We start from the raw sequence: 25,631 nt of genomic DNA on the forward strand, positions 1-25,631 counted from the left end.
TTTTTATTTATTTATTTATTTTTTAAAGATTTTATTTATCTGACAGAGACACAGCGAGAGAGGGAACACAAGCAGGAGGAGTGGGAGAGGGAGAAGCAGGCTTCCCGAGGAGCAGGGCGCCTGATGCGGGGCTCGATCCCAGGACCCTGGGATCGTGACCTGAGCCAAAGGCAGACGCTTAACAACTGAGCCACCCAGGTGCCCTGGGATTCTTGATTTCATCAGACAAAGCTGTTCCAGATTCCCAAAGCAGCTTAAAGTTGGGATAGACTCTGAATATTTGGGATTCTCCCTCTCAGTGCAGTTCATGAAAATGAGATTCTCCAATCCTTAAGCAGAAACAAAAGTTAGAAAATTATTTTCTGATTATCCTTTGAGACAGCCCAACTTCTCTGTCTTCTTTCCAAGTTTTTGACCCTAGAACGCCCTGACCCTGGTAGTGCGTCTCCCTCCTTAGAACTCTCTGACTTTATATAATCTGCTCACATTCTCCCCCCACCAGGCTCGCTCTCTCTAAAACCCCTGTCAAACATCCCAAGGATCCACTTACATTATCTTGCTTTTAAAAGGCAAACTTTCAGATGGATCATTCAGTTGCTCACACATTTAGAGGAGTCAGTAAGCATCATACCATATTGTCCTTCACTGGTTTGAAATAATCTCAGGCACTGCAGAATTCCATTGCTAGGAGGAAATGCATGTGTAAGTGAGGCACTCTCCTTCAAAGGAGGATCTTGACAAGAGGAGTGATGGATTTTTATAGTTTAAAACCAAACATTATCGCCTTTTTCTGGATAACCAACTTTAGATTTTCCTTAAAAAATGTTTATGGTGGGGCGTGGACTTTTCCCCCCACTTTCTATTGAACTTAATTCCATTGCCTTTCCATACCTATTCTGTGCACGGTTCTGCTGGATGCTTCTGGAGCCCCTTTATATCCACTGTTTACTGTCGTAATTCATCCTCTAGAACCTTCTGTTCCTACTGTTGTTAGTTAAGCTTCGTGTTTTAGAAATGAGGTTAGAAAATATTAATTCCTCATCCAAAAAAAAAAGGGGGAGCTTATCGCAGACTTGAGACAAAGGAACTACATTTGTTCTTTAACCACTAAGATTTCTGCAGGAGTCCCCACTGACCTTGATAATTGCCTGGCAGAGTCGCATCCTTGACTTACTTTGGCAGTGGGTGTACATGAGCACTTGAGTTGGATGTTGTCACCACAGGCAACCTAGAGAGGAGATGGCAGCCACACTACTGGAAACTTTTTGAGTGCCTCTTCTACTCCTGACATTGGCCTGGGGTCCACCGGGGACTCAGGGCTGAAGTGTTGCTTTCTGCTGTTGGACAGGGAGATCAGGAAGGGCTCTGAGGAAGAGTTGTTACTCGAGAGGAACCCTGAAGGATGGGTAGGATTTTGCCAGGCACATTGGATCAAGGTTAATGGGAGAACAAAGGCATAAAAGAATATGGGTGATTGGTTAATAGCCAGTTGACCAGATTGAATGAAGTTATGGGTGGAGGAGTGTCTGAGATAGCTGACTGATTCAAAGACACCCACTCTTTATGGGAAGAGAAGCTTATGTTTAATTTAATAGAAAATAAGGAATAATTACACATTTTCAGATGTGGGGAATGATAGGACTGGGGCCATAATGGAAGATGAATCTGGCAGTAACATGGGCGGTAAAGTTGGGTAGAGAAGGAAGTCAGGGGCTCTGAAACCTGACTCCACGTTAGCATCACCTGGACAACTTTAAAATGTCCCGGTGTTCAGACTGCACTCCAGACTGGTTGGATCAGAATCTCGGGGGTGGGACCCAGGCATCCATGTTCCAGGCTAAGGACTGTGGTCCTAGTGAGAGATGTCGAACTTAAAGAGATGCTCTCATAGCAGCGATTCTCAACCCTGGTTGCACACTGGAATCACACAGGGAACTTTGGTGTGTGCTTGTGCACGCACGTGCGTGTGCGTGCACAAACACACACGCAAAACAGAGACTTGGAATCCACCCTGAGATTCTTTCTTTTTGAGAGAGAGAGAGCGAGAGAGAGCGCACAAGTGAGCTGGCAGCGAGGAGGGGAGGGAGGAGGAGGAGAGGAAGAGAGAGAATCCTAAGCAGGCTCCACACCCAGCATGGAGCCCTATGTGGGGCTTGATTCCATGACCCTGAGGTCATGACCTGAGCAAATTTAAGAATCTGACACCCAACTGACTGAACCACCCAGGCACCCCTCCCCGAGATTCTGATTTGATTCATCTGGGATATGACCAGGGCATTGGGTTCTAATACCCACTTGAGGTTGAGAAGAACTGAGGTAGAGGGAAGGTGAAGTGAGAGGAGCAACTTTTAATTGAGAATTTGTGGAGCAATCATAAGACCTTTATTCTGTGCCAGGCGCTGTTCTGAGCACACGGCATGAATGGACTCATTTACTGACGTGTCACAGAGTGATTTGTAGAGCCTGCTTTCCAGTCTGGCCCCCTGGCTCCAGAGCCCGGCTCCTACCTTGCTGTACCACATGGTATCGCTAGAGACGCCTAGCTGATTGGAGGTGGGGGTGGAGAAGCAAGGAAAAAGTGGAGAAATACAATTCAGATTTTCTGTTTTGGTACAAGGGAGGAGGCTGGTGGTAGTATTAACAAAATCTGACGTCAGGAGAAATACTTGCTTTAGGGGAGAACAGGAGAGTTTGTGTTAATTTGCAGTGATTTAAGAAGATGCAGGTGAATCCTGCTGTTAGAAATGAAGGTCTAAAGATAGGAAAGATTTCTAGTCTACAAGAGCAAGCTCACAGTTGAGGAAACCGGGCTTGAAGTGGATAATTAGTTTGCTTAGGGTCTCAGCTAGTAAGTGGTAGAGCCAAGGTCTGGTGAGTTGCCAGGGACAGCAGTGCAGACTGAGAAGAGACTCTTGGGGGAATTCTTATGTTGAGAGGCATAGGGATGGACAAAGTGACAAAGTCAGAAAAGGCTGGAGAAAGGGTTGGACTCTATATTGTTTACCTTGTTAAACATTATATTTAACTCAATAGGATATGAGGAGTAACTACATATGTTTTGAATATGGGCAGTGATATGACTGGGGCTGTCTTTGACATAACTCAGTTGAAAGATTGAGGAAGGAAATTGGTACAAGGATGCTGAGGCATGTCTAGTAGTATCGATTACACTGTTGAAATAACTGGTAGTGAGTCCCAGGCTGCATACCGAACTTGGGGAACCAGGTAGAGGTGGTAGAAGAGTCAAAGGGCTATGCGGCACTATCAAGAAGAAGAAGAGATTTTGTGGGATTAATGGTGGTGGTACAGTAGTAAATAAGAACATTTCTAGTTTTATATCTTAGATGTTTTCAGGGATGCCCAAACATAAGTGGGTGGCTAGGTTGGAATAACGGGCACTGAGGGCTGTGGCTGCAAACCGTATTAGAAGGGCTCTGGGCAAGATTTTTCATGTTCCTAAGAGTACGGTCAAAAGATAGGATAGAGGGATGCCTGGGTGGCTCAGTCGGTTACATGTCTGCCTTTGGCTCAGGGCATGATCCCAGGGTCCTGGGATCCAGCCTCACATCCGGCTCCCTGCTCAGCAGGGAGTCTGCTTCTCCCTCTCCCTCTGCCCCTCCCCTTGCCCCTTCTCTCTCTCTCTCTCTAGCTCTCCCTCTCTGTCTTAAGTAAATAAATAAAATCTTTTAAAAAAGAAAAAGATAGGATAGAGAAAGGGACTTTTAACTAGATGTAGGATCACTGAATCAGGGGGAGGGAGACTGGCTTGCTTGGTCAATTCCATGACAAGGAAAAGCAGCTGGAGGTGGTCGATGATGTGGTCTGACAGGATAGTCACCATTGGAATCAGAGGATGCACACGAAACTAAACCTCTGGTTATTATTGGAGGGGTTTGCAATGTTCACAACAGCCAAACTATGGAAAGAGCCTATAGATGTCCATCAACAGATGAATGGATAAAGAAGATGTGGTATATATATATACAATGGTATACTACTCAGCCATCAAAAAAATGAAATTTTGCCATTTGCAATGACGTGGATGGAATAGAGGGTATTATGCTAAGCGAAATAAGTCAATCAGAGGAAGACAAGTATCATATGATCTCACTGATAGGAGGAATTTGAGAAACAAGACAGAGGATCATAGGGGAAGGGAGGGAGAAATGAAACAAGACGAAACCAGAGAGGGAGACAAACCATAAGAGACTCTTAATCTCAGGAAACAAACTGAGGGTTGCTGGAGTGGTGGGGGGTGGGAGGGATGGGGTGGCTGGGTGATGGACATTGGGGAGGGTATGTGCTGTGGTGAGCGCTGTGAATTGTGTAAGACTGCTGAATCACAGACCTGTATCCCTGAAACAAATAATACATTATATGTTAATAAAAAAATTTTTTTAAAGTTATTGGAGGGGTTTTGAGGGATGTTGTATGGATCATGATGTGAGGATGCTGAGGGGCTGGGGGAGGGCTTTGGGCATGCGGGCATCTGTAGAACAGAGAGCAGGGAGGGAGGGAGAGAGAAGATAACAGGTCTCTAGAGGACACAGTATGCTGGGCCGGTGGGGAGTGGTTGCGGTGAGGTGTCCCTAGCCAGAAGTAGGCATCGGGTTGGGAGTAACGGGAAGGGGTGGGAAGGAAATTTGTGGTTATCGATGATCATTTTAGGTCCCATGGCTGGGGAGACTGAGACCCCTCTGTGCTGCCCTGCAACATGGTGTGCTTCTTGAGGGCTGATCCATCTCTTAAGAGTGTCCACTCCTCAGCTAAGTTGAGTTGATGCTAGATGTTGAGTTGAATTGGATTAACATGTAGAGGCTGAAGATGGAGGCAAGTGGTGAGGAAGCAGGATTTTGTGAATAGAACAATATTTAGAATTTAAGATTTCAGGTGGGAATGTTGGCTTCAGAATATATTGTGCTGTTTGTTTCCTCAGTCACTCCACAAGTGTTAGGCATTTAATTGTGTCCTAGATGCTGTCTAAGTCTTGGAGATAAAAATCACATTGGACATACTATTCTCATGGAGCTTGTGTTCTAATAGGATGCACAGACAAACCAATTAATGTAAATAAGGTACTCCAGGTAGATGCTATGAAGAGGACAAGTCACTAACACTCAAGGAGACTCTTAGCAGCGTAGGGGCTGTGGAGCTGCCTTCCTCCAGTTAGCAGCAGCTTCTCGTTCCATGTTACTGTTCTTCTAAGGAAGTCTGGACAAATGAGATCTCGGATAATTCAAGCCAGTTAGTCAAGAGTGATACATGCTTTTCTAATAATTCAAATTACTTAGCCCCCATCTGGTGATTTTTGGGGTCATGTCTCAGTTTCCCATAATGTGTTCCTTGTCGGGAGCAAGAGATAAATGCCTTCAGGACTCAGGAACTTTTGAGAACTTAGAGCAAACTGAATTTGGCTGAAAGGACAGGTGAGAACTTTGCTTGGAAGTAAAATCATGTCGCTAATTAGAGGTCTATTCACTTCTCATGCATAGTTGTGCATTTTCCAGTATGGGGGGGGGCACAATAATAGAATATTTCTAAATGCCAAAAAGATTCTCTAAACCTTCTTCATGACCTTTTAGTTCAGGGGCAGATTAGAAGAGAAGGATCTGGTTCTTGTAAAACGTTTGCTGATAATCTTAGAGCAGCTTTGGGTGTGTATTGTCTGTGGTGAGAAGAGAGCTGGGAGAACCTGTGGTAAACCGAAAAGGAGGCTCTGTCTAGCCCGTGGAGTCCCCTGTAGATGTCACTACGGTTTTGTTTTCTTCAGTGCTTCTCAGCATATGTTTTATCAAAAAGGCCTGAGAGCCTCAAGCCAAAAAGAAAAAAAAAAAGGGACATGAAGGAACTTGATGAGTAGATGATTCATTTCCTCATTGTAAAGAACATTTCTTTCATCCTTTATTAGGCCACAAGAATTCTTCCACTGTTAGCCATCCTAGACTGTGTTGAGAAGGTCCCACCAACCCTGGCGGCCTGTACTCGGGCCATCTGGCTCTTCTGCCTCCCTCAAAGAGAGCCTGAGGACTCCTCTCAGGTCCACCAAGGGAAAGAAACTTCAGGTTTCCTCAATGTTTGCTGCCATTGTGCCTTTTACTTTTCATTCGTGATTTGCTCAAAACCAAGAAACTCTAGTTTCTTCTCCTTTTTTTTTCTTTCTACCCTCTCCCTTCACTTCTACTTTTCTCAGATGACTCCTCATCTGTTTGTAGACAACCACCTACTAGTAATGTAGTTAAATTTTGGTGTTAGAAAACAAAAATGTTGGTAAACCTGTTTCTGGTTGAATCTGTGTTTTCGACCAGCTGCTGTACCCTGGGCAAGTCCTTGATCCTCTAAGAAATGAGAGTATTAATTAAATAATTAGGTCTTTGCTGGCCCTCAAAGGCTCAGGTACTGGTAATAGGAATAAGAATCGTCTCTGAAGAAATATTTATCAAATGCCTTACTTATACATGCAGAGGTCTCTCTGACAGGTGCACCAGACAGGACCACCCGACCTCAAGGAGAAAGAGACCCTCTTGGCAGTGACGGACTTGGGTGCCCAGAACCTAGTGCTGGGCAGGATGTAGGAAGTTCCATGGTGGGGTGCACAGAAAGATAGAAGCACAGAGAAGGATGACAAAACATGGATACGAGATAGTGAATGAAGTTCAGGGTCATACCAGTCGTGAGTGAATCGAAGCCACCAGCCCAAGAATAGCTCCACAGTGACCTTGCACAGGATCCCTAGACACATTATTGTGTAATGAATTACTGAGGTGTGAGGAGTGTGGGACACGTTCAGGGAGCAGCAGGGACCTGGCTCTAGTTGAGTCTGGGGCAGTCATGGTCGGTTCTAGGGATCTGTATGCAGCACAGGTGCTACCCCTGCCTTCTTGTGTTCGTTGTGGACATTTCACACAGCACTGTCTCCCCATGAGCTGAAATGAAACCTCAAACTCCTTTTTAACACATTTTCTAATCCACACACTTGAGGGTGGTGGGTGCTGAAGCTTTAGTGCTAGAATGGAGATTCTGGATGCTTGAATATGCACACCAAGGAGTTTGAGCTCTCCATCTGTCTTGGGCAGAGAAGTGCCATAATCAGTTCCTTAGAATTCAGATAAAGAATGGTCTTTACCTTGGTGGAATAGCATTACACAGCACAGGGTCTGTACTGGTGTGATCTGTCTTCGTCCTGGAAAGTGTTTTTAGTGACTCTGGTTTGGTTCGGTTAGGTAAAACCAGAATGTAATAAATCTAGCTGAGATGTGGAAGCATTCTTGGCATTCTCTGGAATTCCTCCATCTTTTTCCTTGTAGGTACTAAGTTAAAAAACAAAAAAACAAAAACAAAACTCTCTTTCCCATGAAGCCCGTAAAAGAATTTTGCTTTAAAAACCATATGCTTCCTCCCAGGATTAAATTGGCATATACCTTTCTCCTGAGAAGGATGTAATTTCTAACATATAAATAGTGACATTGAAAATAAGACTGTTATATCGCTCTTAAATCTATCCAGAGCATTTTGAATACCATCTCGATTTATACCCATTATCATCTATTCTAAAAATACGTGGTCTCTTTTTAGCAGTAAAATTTTACATTCTATCTTTCCTTGCCCTCCTTTAACTTTTATAACTAGTAACTTTTCTTCAGTCTATTGCCCCATAGATTTTATTCTTAATATAAAGCATTTCCTGGGGTGCCTGGGTGGCTCAGTCCGTTCAGCATCCAACTCTTGGTTTTGGCTCAGGTTGTGATCTCGGGGACCTGGGATCGGGCCCTCTGTCAGGCTCCACACTCAGTGTGGAAGTCTGCTAAACTTTCTCTCCCTCTCCCTTTGCCCCTCTCCTCTGTGCGGGTGCTTTCTCTCTCCCTCTCCCCCATCTCACCCCCCCCCAAATAAAAGTAAATAAATCTTTACAAAGAAAAAAAAAAGCATTTCCTGCTTGGGAGTCTGTTGTCAGATCACCCCTTCACTATGCCCTGCGACAAAAAGTATGTGTATCAAAAGACATGTACATATTGTTTATTTCCTTTAGCAACAAAGCTCTAAGTGTTAAAAGGGAAATTCTCTCCAATTATGTTATAATAATTACTAGTATACAGTTGATCAAAACAAGATATTATAAATGTTGATAAAATTTTACTTTTTGTTTAATATTTGTTGGAAATAAGATGGATCCAGGGTTTATTTGTTTGTTTAAAGGTTTTGTGTATTCATTTGACAGAGAGAGAGAGACAGCATGAGCAGGAGGGAGGAGGCAGAGGCAGAGGGAGAAGAATAAGTAGACTCCCCTCTGAGCAGGGAGCCCGATGTGGGGCTCGATCCCAGGACCGTGAGATCATGACCTGAGCCGAAGGCAGACGCCCCATTGGCTGAGCACCCAGGTGCCCCTGGATTCAGTTTTTTAAAGGCATTAATTCTTGGATGAATATTACTTATTGTTATAATGAGGCCTTGTTCTGCATTAATTTTTCTTCTTATTTTTCATGTATTTGTAGATATAAGCACTCACAAACCTTTTTTGCATGAATAAGCAGATGGGAGTAATAGTTTTGTTACAGTGTCACTCAATAATTTGAATTCCTTCCGTAACAATGCCAAAAATATAATCGATCATCCGACTTGGTTTGTAATAATCTATCAGTTGACACCTCCATTAGATCCTCCTTCAGTTTTGTTGAAAGCAAAGAATGAGAAGGTACCTGACTTGCATAAGGCTTTCTTATCATGACCTTAGAGTTAGTCACTGTGTCAACACCAAAATCAGTGTTTTGAATTGATCCTTTGTTTGGTGCACTGGAGTTTCTACTTCAGGGTCCGTGCTGCCTAGTCGCATTCCAGATGGGAGAGGGATGCCTTTGTGCTGTGAGGGGAAGGCCTTTGTGAGAGGGGAGGTGAAAGAAGAGTTCCCTTCTCACAGGCAGGTGAATGTTATCAGCTGACTTGAGGAAGGAAAACCTCTGAAAGCAGGAGGTTTGGAAATGAATTCCCTTAGAACCATTTGGGTCTGTTTCGTGTCTACACATCCCAGTTTGCAGACTCTGAGCCTACAGATCTTGCCTGCCAGGCCCAGTCATAGGCACTGGGAAAGCCCAGGGAAAGTCAGGCCCTGTAGGACCTGGGCTGAGGGTAGGGAGAAGACCGGCTGGCCCGGGAGCCGGGCGCGCATCTGACAGGGTTCAGTGGGTCAGCCTTGGGCTCCGAGCCAGGCTGCACAGTGCTGTGGTGATGGAGTGACGGATAAGTCACTGTCCTTGCCCTCCGGGAGTTTACAATCGGAGCTTGTATTATAAAAGAAAACAAAACAGCACCCCCGAACCAACAAAAAACCCTCTGTAACCTTGTTATTTAACATGCTAATAAAATATGTGTATGTACATTTTTTAATATTTTGATAAGTAGATTTTAACATGACTGGTTTTATTTGTAATCCCATAGATTTTATTTTAGGCATTTAAAGCCATTTTTAGAAGAGGTTAGGCTTTTCCAGACTGCCAAAAGTGCCCATGGCACAAAAAAGGTGAAGAGCCCTGTTCTGAGTGCTGGCCTCTTCCAAATACCACAGACAAGTCAGTTTCCAAGGAGTCCCGATAGACAGTTCAATAAAGTGGTTTCATGAAAGGATGCTGCATAGAGTGGGTGCTCGGTAGCACTGTAGTGTGCAACATTACAAGCTTGGGGCATGCACAACAGGGGTTTAAAATGTTGCAGTAGGTGCGCCTGACTGGCTCAGTCCGTGGAGCGTTCAACTCTTGATCTCAAGGTTGCGAGTTCAAGCCCCATGTTACTTAAAAAAGCATGTTATGTTAGACTATCAGACCTCGGATGTGGTATTATCAGGCATTATCTGAAGGATATTAGTATCTGCTGTAACCAGTTTACAGTCGAGCATTAGGGAATCACCCAAATACACACACCCCCACCCACTTGCCAGACTGAGTGGAAGGGGAAAACTTTGCTTATCTCCAGAATGGCACACAATTGAGAATGTTCTTGGTTTTGTTGTTAAGTAACGTAGACCTGTGGCTTTCTAGCTACTCTTTGGTTTGCCTCTTTAACATCTCCACATGAGTTACTTTCTTTCTGGTGCTTTCTTAGGCAGCTGATTTGCTCCACACAGCAGCTCCCCGGACTTGAAGCTGCAGAGTTGCGTTTAGATCAGATTTCTCACATGCTGCTGACTTTATCTCACTTACAGTATCACATTTCTGTTGCCATACACTGTGTGATCTGGGCCTCCCTACAGCTTTTTAACAATTAGTAATTGAGCAGGAAGTGTGTTTTTATTACAGTGGCCTTTTGATTTTGATTTTACAATCGTGTAGTGTTTAGCAGAGAGCAGAGGTGGGGAAGTGGCTCTCTGAAACACATTTTTGACAGAGAGAAGTCTGTTGTTTCAGCCACTTGGCTATCTGTCAGCGGTTCTCAGACTTCCCCCTTGTGTTGGTTGCCTGGCAACCCAGGGCTGGAGCAATCAAACCGTGGCCAGTGCTTTTCCAAGCCCAGATCGGGAGATGATTTATTGGTGGAACTGTGAGCACGGTAAACCCACGCCTCAGAAATGGACCTTTTTTTTTTATTTTTTAAACTAGGAGTTTATACAAACCACATCAAGCAAAAAGAAAAAGAATATCAGTTGGAGGGTTTTGTTGCAAATTTTTTAAAGAATAAAATTAAGGCCTAGAGTGTGCTTGTTATTATGTGTCTATCGATACATGTATAGATGAATGTTTTTACTTTTAGTTGGATCATTACTCTTTTTTAATTTTTTTAAATTTTACTGGCACTCAACATCTTAAAAGTTAGTGCTTTTTTTTTTTTTTTATAATTAGGATACTTGGGATGCAATCTTCCCATGAGCAAGCCTGCCTGGGGTCATCTGGGAAGCCTGGAGAGAATCATACGTAGACCCATAGCCTCACTTTCCTGACGCCTGTGTCTGTGTTCTGGATTTGATGCAGGAAGCATAAAATAATAATTGCTTTTCCATTTTTCAAAATCAGCTGAAAAATCCAAAGAGCCTGCCTCACTATGTGCTGTGTTAGTAGATACTTAAGTAGGCCTTCCTCTTTGTACATGTCTGCATCCGTGTGTGACGGGAGAGCTTTTTAGGACAAGTTAATTCTGAACTTCCAGATTCTTCTCACTTTCTGCTTCTGCCTACACTGCCTTCTTTTGTGCCCCTCCCCCATTTATAATTATAACCTTTCAACTGTGAAAATTATCCCATATTGACTTATTTTTGCTATAAAAGTGAGTTTTAAAGTTCTTTTTAGAGGTTTCTTTATAGAGTCTCAAATACTCTAATATTGCTGGTGGGGATGAAGAGGAATTCCTTTTGGGAGGCATTCTGCATAGGGCAAAAGAGTCTCAGCCTGACTTAGCAGGCTGAGCATTTCTCAAGCATTTCTTTTTGTAAAATTTTAAGGAACCTGAGCATTTCTTTTTGTAAAATTTTCAGGAAATACTTCTGAACTCAAACTCCACTCTGCATGCAGCCCAGTGCATCTAACTGTGTATGTAAATGTACTATTAGTATGTTTGTATTCCTTATAAATACACAGATCTAATCTGTGTAATTTACACACAGCTGTGTTCATGCTCCCTTAACACCAATATTTTCAAGCAAGAGTGAGATATCATGGGAGGACTATTGTTCCAAACAAAAGCCACCAGAGCAGGCTTGTGGTTACCTTACCAGTCCCTCATGTGGACCCTCCCTTGAGGGACTGTCTGTGGCAGCCATCCTGCTTGGGGATGGCAGGAGACCAAATGGGATGCCTGTAATAGAAAACAATAACCACTGGCTAGACAGAGATCTGCCTTATGACCAAGGTTTGCCTTTTGTAATTGAAATACACTCCTCTCCCCCCCCCCCATTTCCTAAAGGAATAATTGATCTTGCTCCCCTTTTGGAGATTGTTTAAAGTGAACAAATTCAGTGAGGAGCCCTGGCCCTTGTCATGTTGTCATGAAGGGGAAACAAAGTCCAGGGGCCCCTTCTGTGGCAAGAACTGAAGTGAGCCCCTGATGCTGGTCAGGGCCTCAGTTTCCCCTGTTTGGGAAGAAGGGGCAGATCATAACAGCTTCTGGGTTTGGTTAAGTTCTTCTGGAAGACAGATTTTACTTAATTTGAAATAACAAGCCTTATTTAATTGTGTTCCATTTAGGATTGCCTGTATGTTACCATTGTCAATAATTCTGACCAATTTATGTATTCTGCCTCCCTAATAGAAAACTTTTGGTGCTTTGGGTGTTTTAATGTTTTACGAAAAAGAAGTAAGGATCATTCTAGACCTGCACTGATACGGTATCCACTAGCCACATGTGGCTGTTGAGCACCTGAAATGTGTGCTAGTCCAAGTTGAGATGTGCTATAAGAGTAAAATATACACTGGATTTTGCAGACTGAGTAAGAAAAAGAATGTGAAACATTTCATTAATATTTTTATATTGACTACATGTTGAAATGATAATATTTTGGATATTAAGTTAAAATGTATTACTAAAATTAATTTTACCTGTTTCTAAAATATAAGTACTAGAAAATTAAAGTTACATATTTGGCTCACATTTGTGGCTCACGTTCAGTTTCTATTGGGCAGCCACGGATCTAGACTCTTTTAAAAGGCTTCTTCTCTAAAGATTTCTACTTCTTTTTTCCCTTGTAACTTACAGACAAGCTACATTTCTTTTTTGAGTTTCCTCTTCCTTGCTCCTGTGCTGAGCTCTACTTTTTTTAATGACTTATTTATGAGCCACTTTACAGGGACATTTATGTAGAAATTTTATGGTGATATTGCAGGGAGAGTAGGAGCCCATTTGGGTTCTGTTATTAGTGTTGGGTTATTTTTAATTTGGGCATAGCTGGGCAGCCATAATTGGCAAGAAGTATTTAGCTGGCGGTATTTCTACATCTGTTAATGCTGCTGCCTAACTAGCCAGTTCTCATTTGACTTGAAAGTGCATTGAAGCATTCTGATATTCATCCAGTGGCAGTGCTTTGTTAGGCCTGAAATAGTGACAGGACTTCCACATATTCAGCGTAATCATCTAGACTCAGAGGAGCATATAGACAAAGCTGTATAGTCTGGCTCAGTGGTCTTTGCTAGTGGGCCCAGTTGCTATGTAAAACATCCAACATGAGGTCATTTTCCCATGGGGCATGTGGTCTTTGAATGAAGAAGTGGAGTCAGTACTCCACTTTGACACTTGACATTTGAGACCACCTGGGAAGGGTTTAACTAACATAGGTGTGTTGAAAAGAAAATTATTGGCTTCACTCTGGGTGCTGAGCTGGCATCACAGAACGGGATTGTGTGGTTTCTGTAGTGAGACTTGTACATTTGAACGCAGAGGAAAGTTGGGTGTCAAATAATTTTGTAGGTAGTAATTAGAGAGTTGGAAACTTAACAGTGAACACTGATCAGGAGGCATTGAGTCAAGCTGGAGAGCAAATGGCTGGGAAGTCAAATAGTGTTGTGGGAAGACCAAACCAGCTCACCTGCAGATAGATACCTTCATTTATTAATTCAACCGGTGGTTGTTGATCACCTGCTATTTATGTCAGGTGCTGTTCTAGGTGCTAAGGATATAGTAGTGAACAAATTTTCTTATGTATTCAGTATCCTTTATATCATGTCATGTCATATCATATGGTAATAAGAGCTATGTGTTAAATCAGAGTAAGATTATACAGAGTGATAAGGTATGCAGATTGTCTTAGGAAGTCTAATTGGAAAATTGTTTACTGGCTCATTTAATTAATTGTCAACTAACATGGAGGTTAAAGTTTTTTGTTGTTTTGTAATGAATCTTGTAGTGGTTTCCTATTTCTGCATAACAAATGACCTCAACTTAAAACAGCAGTGATCAGTTTATTATCTGTCACAGTTTCTGTGGGATCAGAATTTAGGAATGGCTCAGCTGTGTGGTTCTGGCTTGGGGGACTTTCATGAGGTTGCAGTCAGATGGTGGATGGGGTCGGAGTCATCTTGAAGTTTCTTTGACTCACGAGTCTGGGTGAGAAAGACTCAAATGGCCGGGGGCTGGAGCAGCTGGAAGTTCTAAGGCATCTCTCTCTATCCCTATGTGGTCTCCCTAGCACAGTGGCTTCAAGATAACCAGACTCCTTAATATGGGGGGCTCAGGGGCTCCTGGGTGGCTCAGTTGGTTAGGCGACTGCCTTCGGCTCAGGTCATGATCCTGGAGTCCCAGGATCAAGTCCCGTATCGGGCTCCCTGCTCAGCAGGGAGTCTGCTTCTCCCTCTGACCCTCCCTCCTCTCATGTGCTCTCTCTCTCTCAAATAAATAAATAAAAAAAAAATATGGGGGGCTCAGGGCTCCAAAGACATGTGTCTGGAAAGGGGGAGAGCCAAGTGGAAGCTGTGTAGCTTTTTTATGAGCTAGCCTCACGTTACCCAGTGTCACTTCTATCATATTTGTCAAGCCAGTTCAAAAGGTCCACCCAGGGTCAAGGGTAGAGGCAGACCCACTCCCCAGTGGAGGGAGGAGTGTTTTCATCACTCCATAAGAGCAGCGTGTAGGACAGGTTAGAAATACAGTCTGTCACAGATAAAGAGTCTTTTGGATATGGGTGTTTTATTTTGTTTTGTTTTAAATAACATATGATCCTTGTCTGTAAAATGAGACTTTTGACAGGGTTAGATGCTCTAAAGCTTCCTTCCAGCTCTGACATTCTCTGATTGTGCTATTATTACAGATGTGGCAGGGAGCGAGGGCTGACTTGACAGCTGCCCAGCTTTGTAGCTGTTTCTGGGGCATGTGAGCAGGAGTCAGCTGGGGAGGTAAGGGGTCTGGTCTGCTGCACTCCTCCTGCTGGACTCAAATAATTTCAGACCTGGCACTTCAGTTCCCCTTTGTGTTCTGTTTCCGTAGCTGTTCTTATGGCGGGGGGCAGAGTCATGTAAAATAGTGCTTGGAACCAGGAGCTGTCCACAATCATGATACTCATGAATGAAGGAAGGTGGCAGGATCAGGGCAGGATCATGTTAGGCCTACCTTCCCGCATTCTTATTCCTATACTTTTTGGCCTTTGGAAGATTAGAAAGGAAAGGAAAAGAAAGGAACAAAAAAGAGAATGCCTGTGTGACGGCTAAGCAGCTGCCATATTTGATCCTAGAGAGAACTTCTCTTAGAAATGGACAGGCTCGGGTTTGCATTTCTGTCGTAAATACCATCACATCTTTTGGGACGAAGCAGGGAGACAGGTCTTTTATTGTTGTTGTTGTTGTTGTTAAAATGAGATTTAATTAATCAATTTATTTATTTATTTATTTATTTGAGCGAGCATGCACACGGGTGGGGGGAGGAGCAGAGAGAGAGAATCCCAAGCCGACTCCCCACTGAGCTCAGAGCCCGACACAGGGCTCAGTCTCATGACCCATGAGATCATGACCTGAGTCAAAACCAAGAGTCAGATGCTTCACCAACTGAGCCACCCAGGTGCCCCTAAAACTAGAATTTATTTAATGTTAAAGGTATCTTTGGCTAATCTTCTGAATTTCCAAGTAAGACAGTTGAGAAGGCATGTCCTGCATTAGCAAGGTCTTATTTTGGAGAATTTAGCTATCCTCTTATCTTTCTGTAGGAGAGAGGCTACCTACCTCGCTGTGGCTCCCAGTGGTGGAGAACTAGAGGCACTGACTGTTGAGGCTTTACGGGTGGCAGAAGGCCCAAAGGCTCCTTTTACGCAGGAATGCTCGGAAGCCCTGAGAGAGGGATGGTGACCTTCACAAGCAGTGGAATTACTAAGTGGCAGAGCCATATACTCTAAGCTAAGTTGTTTTGTGAGAAAATGTTTAGCATGGGTATACAGCATATAATCTCTTGTTTCAAAAAGCAGGTATGTGTATGTAACATTTCTTTTAGGTTTTTGTTTTGTTTTGTTTTAGGTACAATACCCTTTAATTCCTCTGACATAGGTAGATAAAATAGAATGTTTTCTGCATCTAGATTCTAAGCAGTTAATCCAATTTTGAAAACTTATTTACTTCTCCACCCTTCCTGCTTGGTATGGATTGAGGCAGGATACTTAATTTACCTGAATCTCAGCTTCTTCATCTCTAGAATGCCCCAGTGACACCTGTCTTGGAGAGCATACTGAGGAGGATGTGGTCTGGGACCCATCAGTGTCCACATTGAGATTGTGATGTCCTGAGTCTATGGAAGATGTTACTCTGAGTAGAAAGTGTAGGTGCAAGCCTGAGGTGGGGAAAAATGTCAGATGTAGAGAGAGATTTGAGACTCATCATAAAAATGTAATTATTGTTTTACATTGTTGTCTTGTTGGCTGTTTTTAAACTATAGCTGACCCTTGAGCAACACAGGTTTGAACTGCACTGGTTCACTTACGCATGGGCTTTTTTGATAAATAGAGTACTATAAATGTATTTCTTCTTTCTTATGATTTTCTTTTTTATTATTATTTTATTTTATTTAAGGTTTTATTTATTTATTTGACAGAGAGAGAGACACAGCGAGAGCAGGAACACAAGCAGGGGGAGTGGGAGAGGGAGAAGCAGGCTTCCCGCCGAGTGGGGAGCCCGATGTGGGTCTCGATCCCAGGACCCCGGGATCATGACCTGAGCCGAAGGCAGACGCTTGACTGAGCCACCCAGGCACCCCTATTATTATTTTATTTTTGAAGTAAGCTCTACATCCAACATGGGGCTTGAACTCACAACCCTGAGATCAAGAGTCACATGCTTTACCGACTGAGCCGGCTGGTGCCCCTTGCTTATGATTTTCTTTAAAAAAAAAAAAAGATTTTATTTATTTATTTGAGAGAGAGAGAGAGTGCACAAGCAGGGGGAGGGCCAGAGGGAGACGCAGGCTCCCTGCTGAGCAGGGAGTCCGACACAGGGCTTGATCAGACCCCAAGATCATGACCTGAGCCGAAGGCAGACGTTTAACTGACTGAGCCACCCAGATGTCCCCTTATGATTTTTTTCTTTTTTAAGATTTTATTTATTTATTTGACAGAAAGAGACAAAGCAAGAGAAGGAACACAAGTAGGGGGAGTGGGAGAGGGAGAAGCAGGCTTCCCGCTGAGCAGGGAGCCCAATGCGGGGCTCCATGCGGGGCTTGATCCCAGGACTCCGGGATCATGACCTGAGCCGAAGGCAAACGCTTAACTACTGAGCCACCCAGGCGCCCCCCCCCCTTATGATTTTCTTAATAACATTTGCTTTCCTCTAATTTTATTGTAAGAATACAGTAAATAGGACATGTAACTTACAAAATGTGTGTTAACCAACTGTTATTGGTAAGACTTCTGGTCAACAGTAGACGATCAGTACTTAAGTTTTGGGGAGTCAGGAGTTACGCATAGATTTTTAACTGCTGAAGAGGGTGCCAGTGCCCTAAGCCCCATGTTGTTCAAGGGTCAACTGTAACTAGTTTAATGAAGCTATAAACTATCCTGGAATAATGCTAGTAAGTTCAAAGTGTACTTCCAAAGTGGAATGAGAAGACGGGAGCACATACTAGAACCCTTAGAAATGCCTGCCATGGCTTGCTGGCATGTCTCCTCCCAGACAAATTAATTGTGATGCCATTTATTGAAAAAGTAGTGCCTTACTTTAGGTCACCATTTCATCATTGTGTTAAACATTTAAAACCAAAAACCAAATGATAGTCGTCAAAGCATTATTGGTAGTATATCTGTAGCAGGAAATGTGTTTTGGATATGAGGTGATGGGAATCTATAACATACAGGACCGTATTAATGAAATGCAATAGGTTCTCATCTAGTGGTTGGTCAGTAAGAGCCATCGATGAACTGGTAGGCATCATGCAATACACATGTTTGGAAAGGCTTTTTTTCTTCTGCTTGGCATCAGTGTTCTCTTCTTTCACCCTACCCTGTCATTCACACAGACCCACACTTAGGATACATCTTTGATTTTCTTCTGCTGCTTTATACCTTCAGAAGAGCCATGGACCTACTCCTCTTACTCCCTGCCTGGCATAGGGACTTGCATTTTTGTATCTCTGGTGGGGAAAACTGTAGTTTGCTTACTTGCAGATCTGCCTGCTCTTCAGTCCCCTGAGAACCAGTAAGTTATTAACATAAAATTTTGTGCAGAAAACAGGGTAGAGCAGAAGGAGCCATTTTCACAGTGGGAATCATTTTAATACCTACAGTGTTTTCCAAACAGTTATGTAAGAGGACTAAGTAGAAATGGCTTCTCCGAAATCCTGGTGAGTCTCTGACTGTGATACACTAGTTAAAATTCACCAGAGGGAGTTAATTTTGAAAGCTCTCAGCCAGGGGTTAATGCAGAGTTATCTTTTAGCCATTTTTGTAGCATAGCCCTCTCTTCCTGCTTCTTTCTCTGCTGCAAACACAGGTCAGAGCCAGCACTTGAGATGAGCCATGTTGGGAGTTTCACATGTAGATGAGAGAGATGAACACACTTTATCCTTTGGAAGATTTACTCCCAGCCCAGGACACTTCTGTGCACTATTCAATTTGATATTCAGAACAATGGCTTTGTGATAGATAGGTATTTTATGGCCAATTTAAAAGGTGAACAAATTGAGGCAAGAATAAGTTATTAGAATGTAGCCTATACTGGTCCATTTATAGATTGGGGGGAAACATTTAAATCTTTAAATACAAATACAGGCCAGAGATGCTTATCGCACCCCTGACCTGCACCCTGTGCTTGACTCCATTTTTAGAGCTCACCCCATCCCTGAGGTTCCCCAGTTGTTCACATTTGTCACCCTTGACACTCCTACCCTGGTTCAAGGATTTGCTGACATATGGTTAGTTTGCCTATCTGCGAAACGGAGATGGTAGTAGCCCCTGCCTTGGAAGGTCATTGTGGCGCTTAGGTAAATCCACACACCAGGAGTCCTTGAGACAGTACCTGGCATGTGGTTGCAGCACTCAGTGGAACCGTTTTTATTATTATGTAGGATGGTGTTTCCCTACTGTTCTCCTATCACTGACACATGACAGTGAAGCTGCTTGCCCTAGGCCCACACCGCCACCCCAAGGGTGGAGAAGGTCAGCATCTGAGGAGGCCAATGCACAGGGCTTGGGAGGCTTTGACGTGGGGCAGGTGCAGCAACAGCATGAGGAACTTTTGAACATGTTACTTTATTGTAAGAGAGAACATTTTTGCATTTGGGCCCAATTATCCTTATTCTTACTAATTATCTCCTGTTTCAAAAGTTAGTTCCTTTTAATTATATCCTGTTTATCAAAGTTTCCTTTATGGAACAGAGGAGTAGACTAGATCCTAGGACTTCTGAGTGTAGGTCTCATAGTCTTCCATTCTCCTAAGAATGAAAAATAGAGTTTTGCATTGCAGATTCTCTTAAAACCCAGGTTTAACAATAAGTGCTATGTTCAGGTAACTCACTTTTTTAAAGCCAGGAGTTAAATGGTCTCTACTAGGAACTTATAGGTGGGTAACTCCTGATGGTGATATAAAGTTTCAGCTCAATAATAGAAAACTATAGCAATTTGTCTATAAACTGGAACATAATTATGTAACATGATAGAGGTGCCAATTATCACTACAATGGCAACCATATTACAGTATATAAATTAATCAAATTAACATGTTGTACACCTTAAACATATACAATGTTGCATGTCAAAATATATATATATATTTTAAAGATTTTATTTGAGAGAGAGCGTACACACACACGTGCACACACACACAAGTTGGGGGAGGGGCAGAGGGAGAGGGAGAAGCAGATTCCACACTGTGCAGGAAGACCAACAAGGGGCTCAGTCCCAGGACGCTGGGATCATGACCTGAGCCAAGGGCAGATGCTTAACCAACTGAGCCACCCAGGCGCCCCTCAAAGTATATTTCAATAAATAAAATAAATAAAAACTGGAGCCCAATTGCAAACTAAGTTGTAAAACAAAGCAAAGGACAGTGTCCTTGCCATAAATAAATTTATATTTATATTTGGACCTCATCTGGCTTTGGAGTTCAAAAATAGAAAAGGACTTGTTTTGTACTCCTGGGGAACACACAGTCAAGTTGATAGGAGACAAACAGCGCCAGAGAACAAGTACCAACACCCCAAGACCCCGAGCTCATCCATCTGAGTGCAGCCGATGGCAAGCCTGTGCAGTATCAAAAGCAGAGCTGCTGAGCACCGGCAGCTGTGACTGAGCCAAAGTTACTGCCTCTTAAATGAACAGTCTTCTTCTTCTCCTTCACCCCTTGCATCCTAGCATTCTAGTATCTGTGCACTGCCAGGGACAGAAAAGCTAATGGACATAGAAATAATTCATGAGGGCTTGAATTTCAGCAGTGGACATGCTGAATTTCAGTTCAACTACTAGAAGGCTGTTAAAAAACAGACAGTGTCTATGAATTTTCATTTAGAAGCGTATAGTACCTACCGGTTTTTAAGTCAATAGTGTTAATTATTAAATTAAAGCCTGAAAACCTTCAAGGTCTTCATTTGAAGTGAGATGAATTAATAGAGGGAAAGGAGCCTAAGGCCTCAGAAACTCACTTAACATACTGACCTATTCTCATCATTGACTGCTCTGAGTGGGTTGGCTTTGTTTCGATTTTAAAGGCTACTCTACATTTCTGGTAAACCACAAGGTAAAGGCTGGTCTCTGAGAAGCAGATGTTTTGCCAGTTTTGAGGCCTTGTGGCTTTCCATAGAGAAGTAACAGTACAGGCCACATGAAGCTTTTACTTCCTTTTTTTTTTTTTTTTTTTTTTTTAAGTGGGGCGAATGGTGCTTTTGCACTTGGTAGCACAGTCATTGATACACATTGACATTGGTGGTCTATGTTCACCACCAGATGTCGAATTCATATTTCTGGAAGTAGTTTGAAATGTCTCTGAGACATTTGAGCAAGTGTTCCCACTGGACCTGGACCATAGATTTAGCCTTAGAGATAGTAGGGAGAATCTTGGGTGATATTGAAAGCCAAGGAAGCAATGGAGATGACATTAGGAGGGGTTTTGGAGAGCAGAAAGCCTAGAACAAAGCCTTGGGAAGAGCTCTAGCATTTAGAAGTTGAGTAAAGAATCTAGCCAGTTGATAGGAAAATCAGGAGAGTTTGGTGCCAAGCAGGTCAACTCTGTTGTTAGAGTTCATGATGGATCCTTTGGCTTTTACCAGTCCCTTTCCACCCTGGCCACCCAAGCCCAGGCCCTTGTCATCTCGTGGCTTGTTTCACTTCTGCATCCAAAACTGGGGAGCTCCAACTGCCTAATGCTATAGGGAGGCAGAGTGATAGAAACAGTTCTTGTCTTTTCAGGGCTTACAGACTCTATGTGCGTGCGCATGTGAGGGCTTATACAAATAAATGCCAAGTGAAGGGGTTGGAATGGTCAGGGAAGTTTTATGTCAGAGGGGGAGGGATTTGAGCTTGGTTTTGAGGTAAACTGAAAGTGTCTTGGGTAGGCTGTGGAGAGGAGTAGAAAAGATGTCCAAGTCTAGAGTTCAACAGAGGGTGCAGCGGGCCAGTTGCCATTACTGGACATCTGATTGGAAATGCAAGCGGAGACAGGATCCTAGAGGGTCTTGAATTAAGAGCTAAGGGGTGTAAACACCATTCTGAAGAGGTCAAGGAACTCTTTTCAAGTAGGGGTTGGGGGCAAGACAATATGGAACTCGTGATGACATATGTGGTTTTGAAAAATTCCTTGGTAGAGGCTTACACGTGGCCGGATGGGGGAGATGGTCTAATAGCCTAGCTAGTAGGAGAGAGAGATAAGGGGTTGGCCTGGGACTAGCACTAGAATGGGTAAGAAAGGAGGGCTTTGAAAGACCTTTCTTAGGAAGAATGCTGAGGGGCTGGTGATGTGATTTTGGGGCCAACAGGAAGGGGTGGAGTCACAGGTAATAGTACCATGACTGAAAACGGCTCCCTCTGAAGACTCTTACCTCCATTTTACAGAGAGAGTGGCACTGCAGGAATTGGAGTTTGGACCCTGGGTTTGCATTCTGCCCTTGCTCTGAAGAGTTAGGTGACCTTGGTCTGGTTTACTTAACCATCTGTGTCTCAGCTTCCTTGTCTGGAAAATGCAGATAGTAGTAGTATTTCCTTCTAGGTTGTGAGGGTTTTGGATTAATATATGTGAGGTTCCTAGCATATAGTAGGTACTTAATAACCACTAGTTGAATGGATAAGATTTGGTGATTACATCATAACAAGTAGAAGAATCGGGATTTGAACTCAAGCTTGCCCAAATGTATCACATTACCCTGATGTTTCAGATTTAGCCTCTCTTAGCTGCTGCCTTCGTTGTGCCAGTGTCTCCTGGTGAGCCTGTGTGTCATTTGGCATCAAGCTTACATTCAGATTGCGTAGTGCTGGTGTTCTACCATCTGACTCATGCCAGATCACCTACCTCAACTCTGTATAGCACCCCCCTCCTATAACCTGCTTCCCCTTCTCCACCTCTGTGTTTCATGGATGCTCTTTCCACCCCCCTCCACCTCTGCAGATGCTCTTGGTTCTTCATGGGTGGCCTGTCTTGCTGCCTTGGTGAAGGTATCCTGGACTACTACAGGCCATCCCTCTTCCTGGCTGCCCCTGCTGCACTGATGAGTTACACTTCACTGCTTTATGCTTGGCTGAATGAAGTCTCAGATTGTTCTATCATGACTTCACACACATTTACCTTACTTGCTAAAAATGAATCACAGTTTTCATAAAGGTCTATGGCTACCCCCTAAAAAAAAAAAAATTCCTCCCATTGCTAGATGCTAGTAAATACTTAAAGAGCAGATTAAGAAGCATTAATTCTGATGGCTGAGGTAGATTTCTGGCCCTCCTCTTCTCACACCTGGGTTAGTTATCTGACCAGCCTCCTTAACTGGTCTCTGAATGGCTGCCAGTTTGTCCCTAATCCATGACATAGGCCACACTGCCACTGGAGCAACCCTTACCCAGTCTTTCCATGGACCGCTTGTGCTTTAACTTCTCTCCTGGCCTACAGTTAGGACCATGACACTTCAGCCTGGCTTAAAGGCTGTCTGCAACCTGATCCTCTCCTGCCTCTTCGGTCTTATCTGCTGGCACTCCATTCTGTATACCCTGTCCTCCTTGCAGTTCCCAGAATGTTCTGTATGCCCTTGCTGGCTGACTCCTCTGCTCGAAGCCCTGCTGGAGCCCACCTGGCAGGCTCGTTCTTCCTTGTCACTTCCTCTAAGACATCCGCAGAGTAAGTTGCTTCCTTCTCCTAGTCCCATTGATAGCCCTTTGTCCCTCTGCTGCTTTTCTAAGGGCCCAGAAATTGATCCTTTCTCTTTCCTGCCTGCCGGCCCACCGGACTGGAGCTCCTTGAGGGCAGGGCAGTATCATTGCCTTGCAGCATTTCCAGAGGAGATACCCTGCACAGAGCTCAGGATGCGTGTTGATCATACAAGTAACAAAGGTCACTCTTCAGATTAGAGGAGAACTGCTTTTTTGTGCCTTGACAGATTTTTCCTTTGAACTATACAAATTATATTGGAAACCGACAATGATGAGTCATATCTTAGAAAGGGGGTGAAATCTGAAAATGCAGAGCCTCCAGGAATGGAGTAGGAGGTTGCAGATCGGTCTTGCAGGCCAAGTCTGGCTCTTCACTGAATTTGCCCGACTGTTCTCAAACACCGGGAGTGGGAGGGACTCTCCTCCCGGTGGGCAGGTGATTTATTGGCTGGGAAGCTTCCGCGGTGATTTAGTTGTGAAACGACGCCCTGCGAGGTGCGGGCTAATGCCTGGGCCGGGCGGAGCTGCCGCCTACAATCCCGGGCCGGAAGGGACCGCGAGGGTCGTCGGGGCCAGCCCCTCATTTCGCAGTCCGAGGGCGGTGGGCGTGCGGCTGTCGCGCTGCTGACTCTGCCCGCCCGGAAGGAGGACTGGAGACAGAGCGGCCTGGGAAGGGTCCCGAGTGGCCGCTCAGCCTGGCCCGGGCCCCGCGGTTGCCCTCTGCTCCCGCTCACCGTGGTAGGGAGGAAGTTTCTGCGCTTTACTGCTCGGATTTACTCCTGCTTTTCAGAGGGAGGAGACCAAGATACCAGCGCCGGGGGCCCAGAGGCTCTGGCCGTGGAGCCTTCGGGCTGGGGCCCGGGCGGGGACGGAGCTCGGGGCCGACGGGCGGCGCGGCGATCCAGGCCGCCTTTTGCAGCCGCCCGCGGCCGCGCCGGGCTTTGCGCGCCGCGCTCCAGCCTCCTCCCCCGGCCGCGGCGGCCCCAGCCCCGCGCCCTCCGCGCCCCGCGCCGCGCGGCCCCGCCGCGGTCACACGCCGAGCCGCCCCGGCTGCCTCCGCCCTGCGCTTTGTGGAGCCGGAGCCCGAGCCGAGTGACAGGCGCGGCCTCTCGCCGCCCGGACCCTGAGCGCGGCCGGCGCGGCGTACCTGTGGCTGCAGGGCCGCCCGGCCGGGAAGTGTCGCGGGGGTCGGTCGAGAGGGACCAGGCTTCGAACCGCGAGCCCCAGGCCGGGGGCTCTGAGGTGGGGGCCGCGGAGCCGGGAGCTGCCTCCACGGGGATGGGGAGGGGCTGCCTGGAAGGAATGGGACAAAGTGAAAGTCTCCAGACTGCTGGGGTGGGGGTGGCGGTGGGGAGCGTGGGGAAGAAGGAAGGGGTGCTGGTGATTATTTGGTGCCTTGGAGTGGCTTTTAATGACGGCGATGGGGGTTCGGGCTCCCAGTGGGCTTCCATGGATATCGGTGCCTTCTTGGCGAATTCCTCGGATTAGCGAAAGGGCCTTTTAACCCTTCTAGGATGACCTTTTGGAGAAAAGTCTTGAGGTTTGATTCCTTTTCCCTCCTTTCTGCTCAACACTCTGGGAAGCTTCGTTCTCAGGTGGAAAGCAGTTGTGCTGTTTTATTGAAACACGGAGCGTTTTTGTTTATACCTGGGTGGACCAATGCGGAGACTGGTACCGAGAGCACACATTGCTACTTAGCCTCAGACCCAGGATGTCCTTCTCCCAAACGTGTGTGCGACTGGGATTCCGAAGACGGCTGTCCAGGGCCTGCCCTGGCGGGGGGTCCCAGCTGTACTGCTGAAATTGTCTCCCAGCCTAGTCAGTATTCCCTAGCTCAGACTTTTTTGTGGTTGTTATTCTGCTGATTGCAGATATCTTTGCTTTGCTGACATCCTGTTTTGTTTTTGGTTTTTACATCCCATTTGTTGTTTCTTTTTATCACAGAAACGCTTCGTTAAGGGGCTCAGGCAGTACGGCAAGAACTTCTTCAGAATTAGAAAGGAGCTGCTTCCCAATAAGGAAACAGTGAGTACAATTGGACTTTATGTAACTTGATTTTTTTTTTTCTTCTTTGCCCCTGCTGCTTCTCCGCACTTGATCTTATGAAATGGTTTCCTTTAACCCTGTGCTGTGCTCAGACTCCGGCTGGCCCCTAAGATCTTCTTCATTTTACTTCCTTTACTTTTAGTTTTAGCTCCTGATTTTAGGTAGTAGTGACAGATTATGCTTATCCCCCCACAAAGAAAGTGGACTTACCTTGTAAGAACAGAAAGGTCTTTGACAACAGAGGGTTAGTTGGGGGTTGCCTGGGGTGTTGAGCCATTAACATCTAATTGTAAATATAGTGGCTGAAACAGGAAATGTCATTTACCACCAATTGGATTTGGTTATTGACAGAAGACATCAACCGAGC

The 25,631-nt window shown here is 44.7% G+C and overlaps 1 protein-coding gene across 9 annotated transcripts in view; it reads left to right on the forward strand.

Moving 5' to 3' along the window:
* Window positions 1–25,631, forward strand: part of RERE (arginine-glutamic acid dipeptide repeats) — a 411,538-nt gene that overhangs the window by 330,288 nt on the left and 55,619 nt on the right. For 5 of the 9 annotated variants that reach the window (XM_025856826.2, XM_025856830.2, XM_025856827.2 and 2 more), the window contains one exon: window positions 25,163–25,243. In XM_025856826.2, the coding sequence (XP_025712611.1) occupies window positions 25,163–25,243 (81 nt within the window). Of the gene's footprint in view, window positions 1–23,552; window positions 23,655–23,691; window positions 23,957–24,233; window positions 24,461–24,917; window positions 25,037–25,162; window positions 25,244–25,631 lie in introns of those variants that run through there. The other 4 variants (XM_025856832.2, XM_025856833.2, XM_025856835.2 and 1 more) reach the window with 4 other exon arrangements.

This window comes from Callorhinus ursinus, unplaced genomic scaffold (assembly GCF_003265705.2).
Source record: "Callorhinus ursinus isolate GAN/ISIS: 27379988/994484 unplaced genomic scaffold, GSC_fseal_2.0 scaffold18, whole genome shotgun sequence".
In the NCBI taxonomy this organism is placed as follows: domain Eukaryota; kingdom Metazoa; phylum Chordata; class Mammalia; order Carnivora; family Otariidae; genus Callorhinus; species Callorhinus ursinus.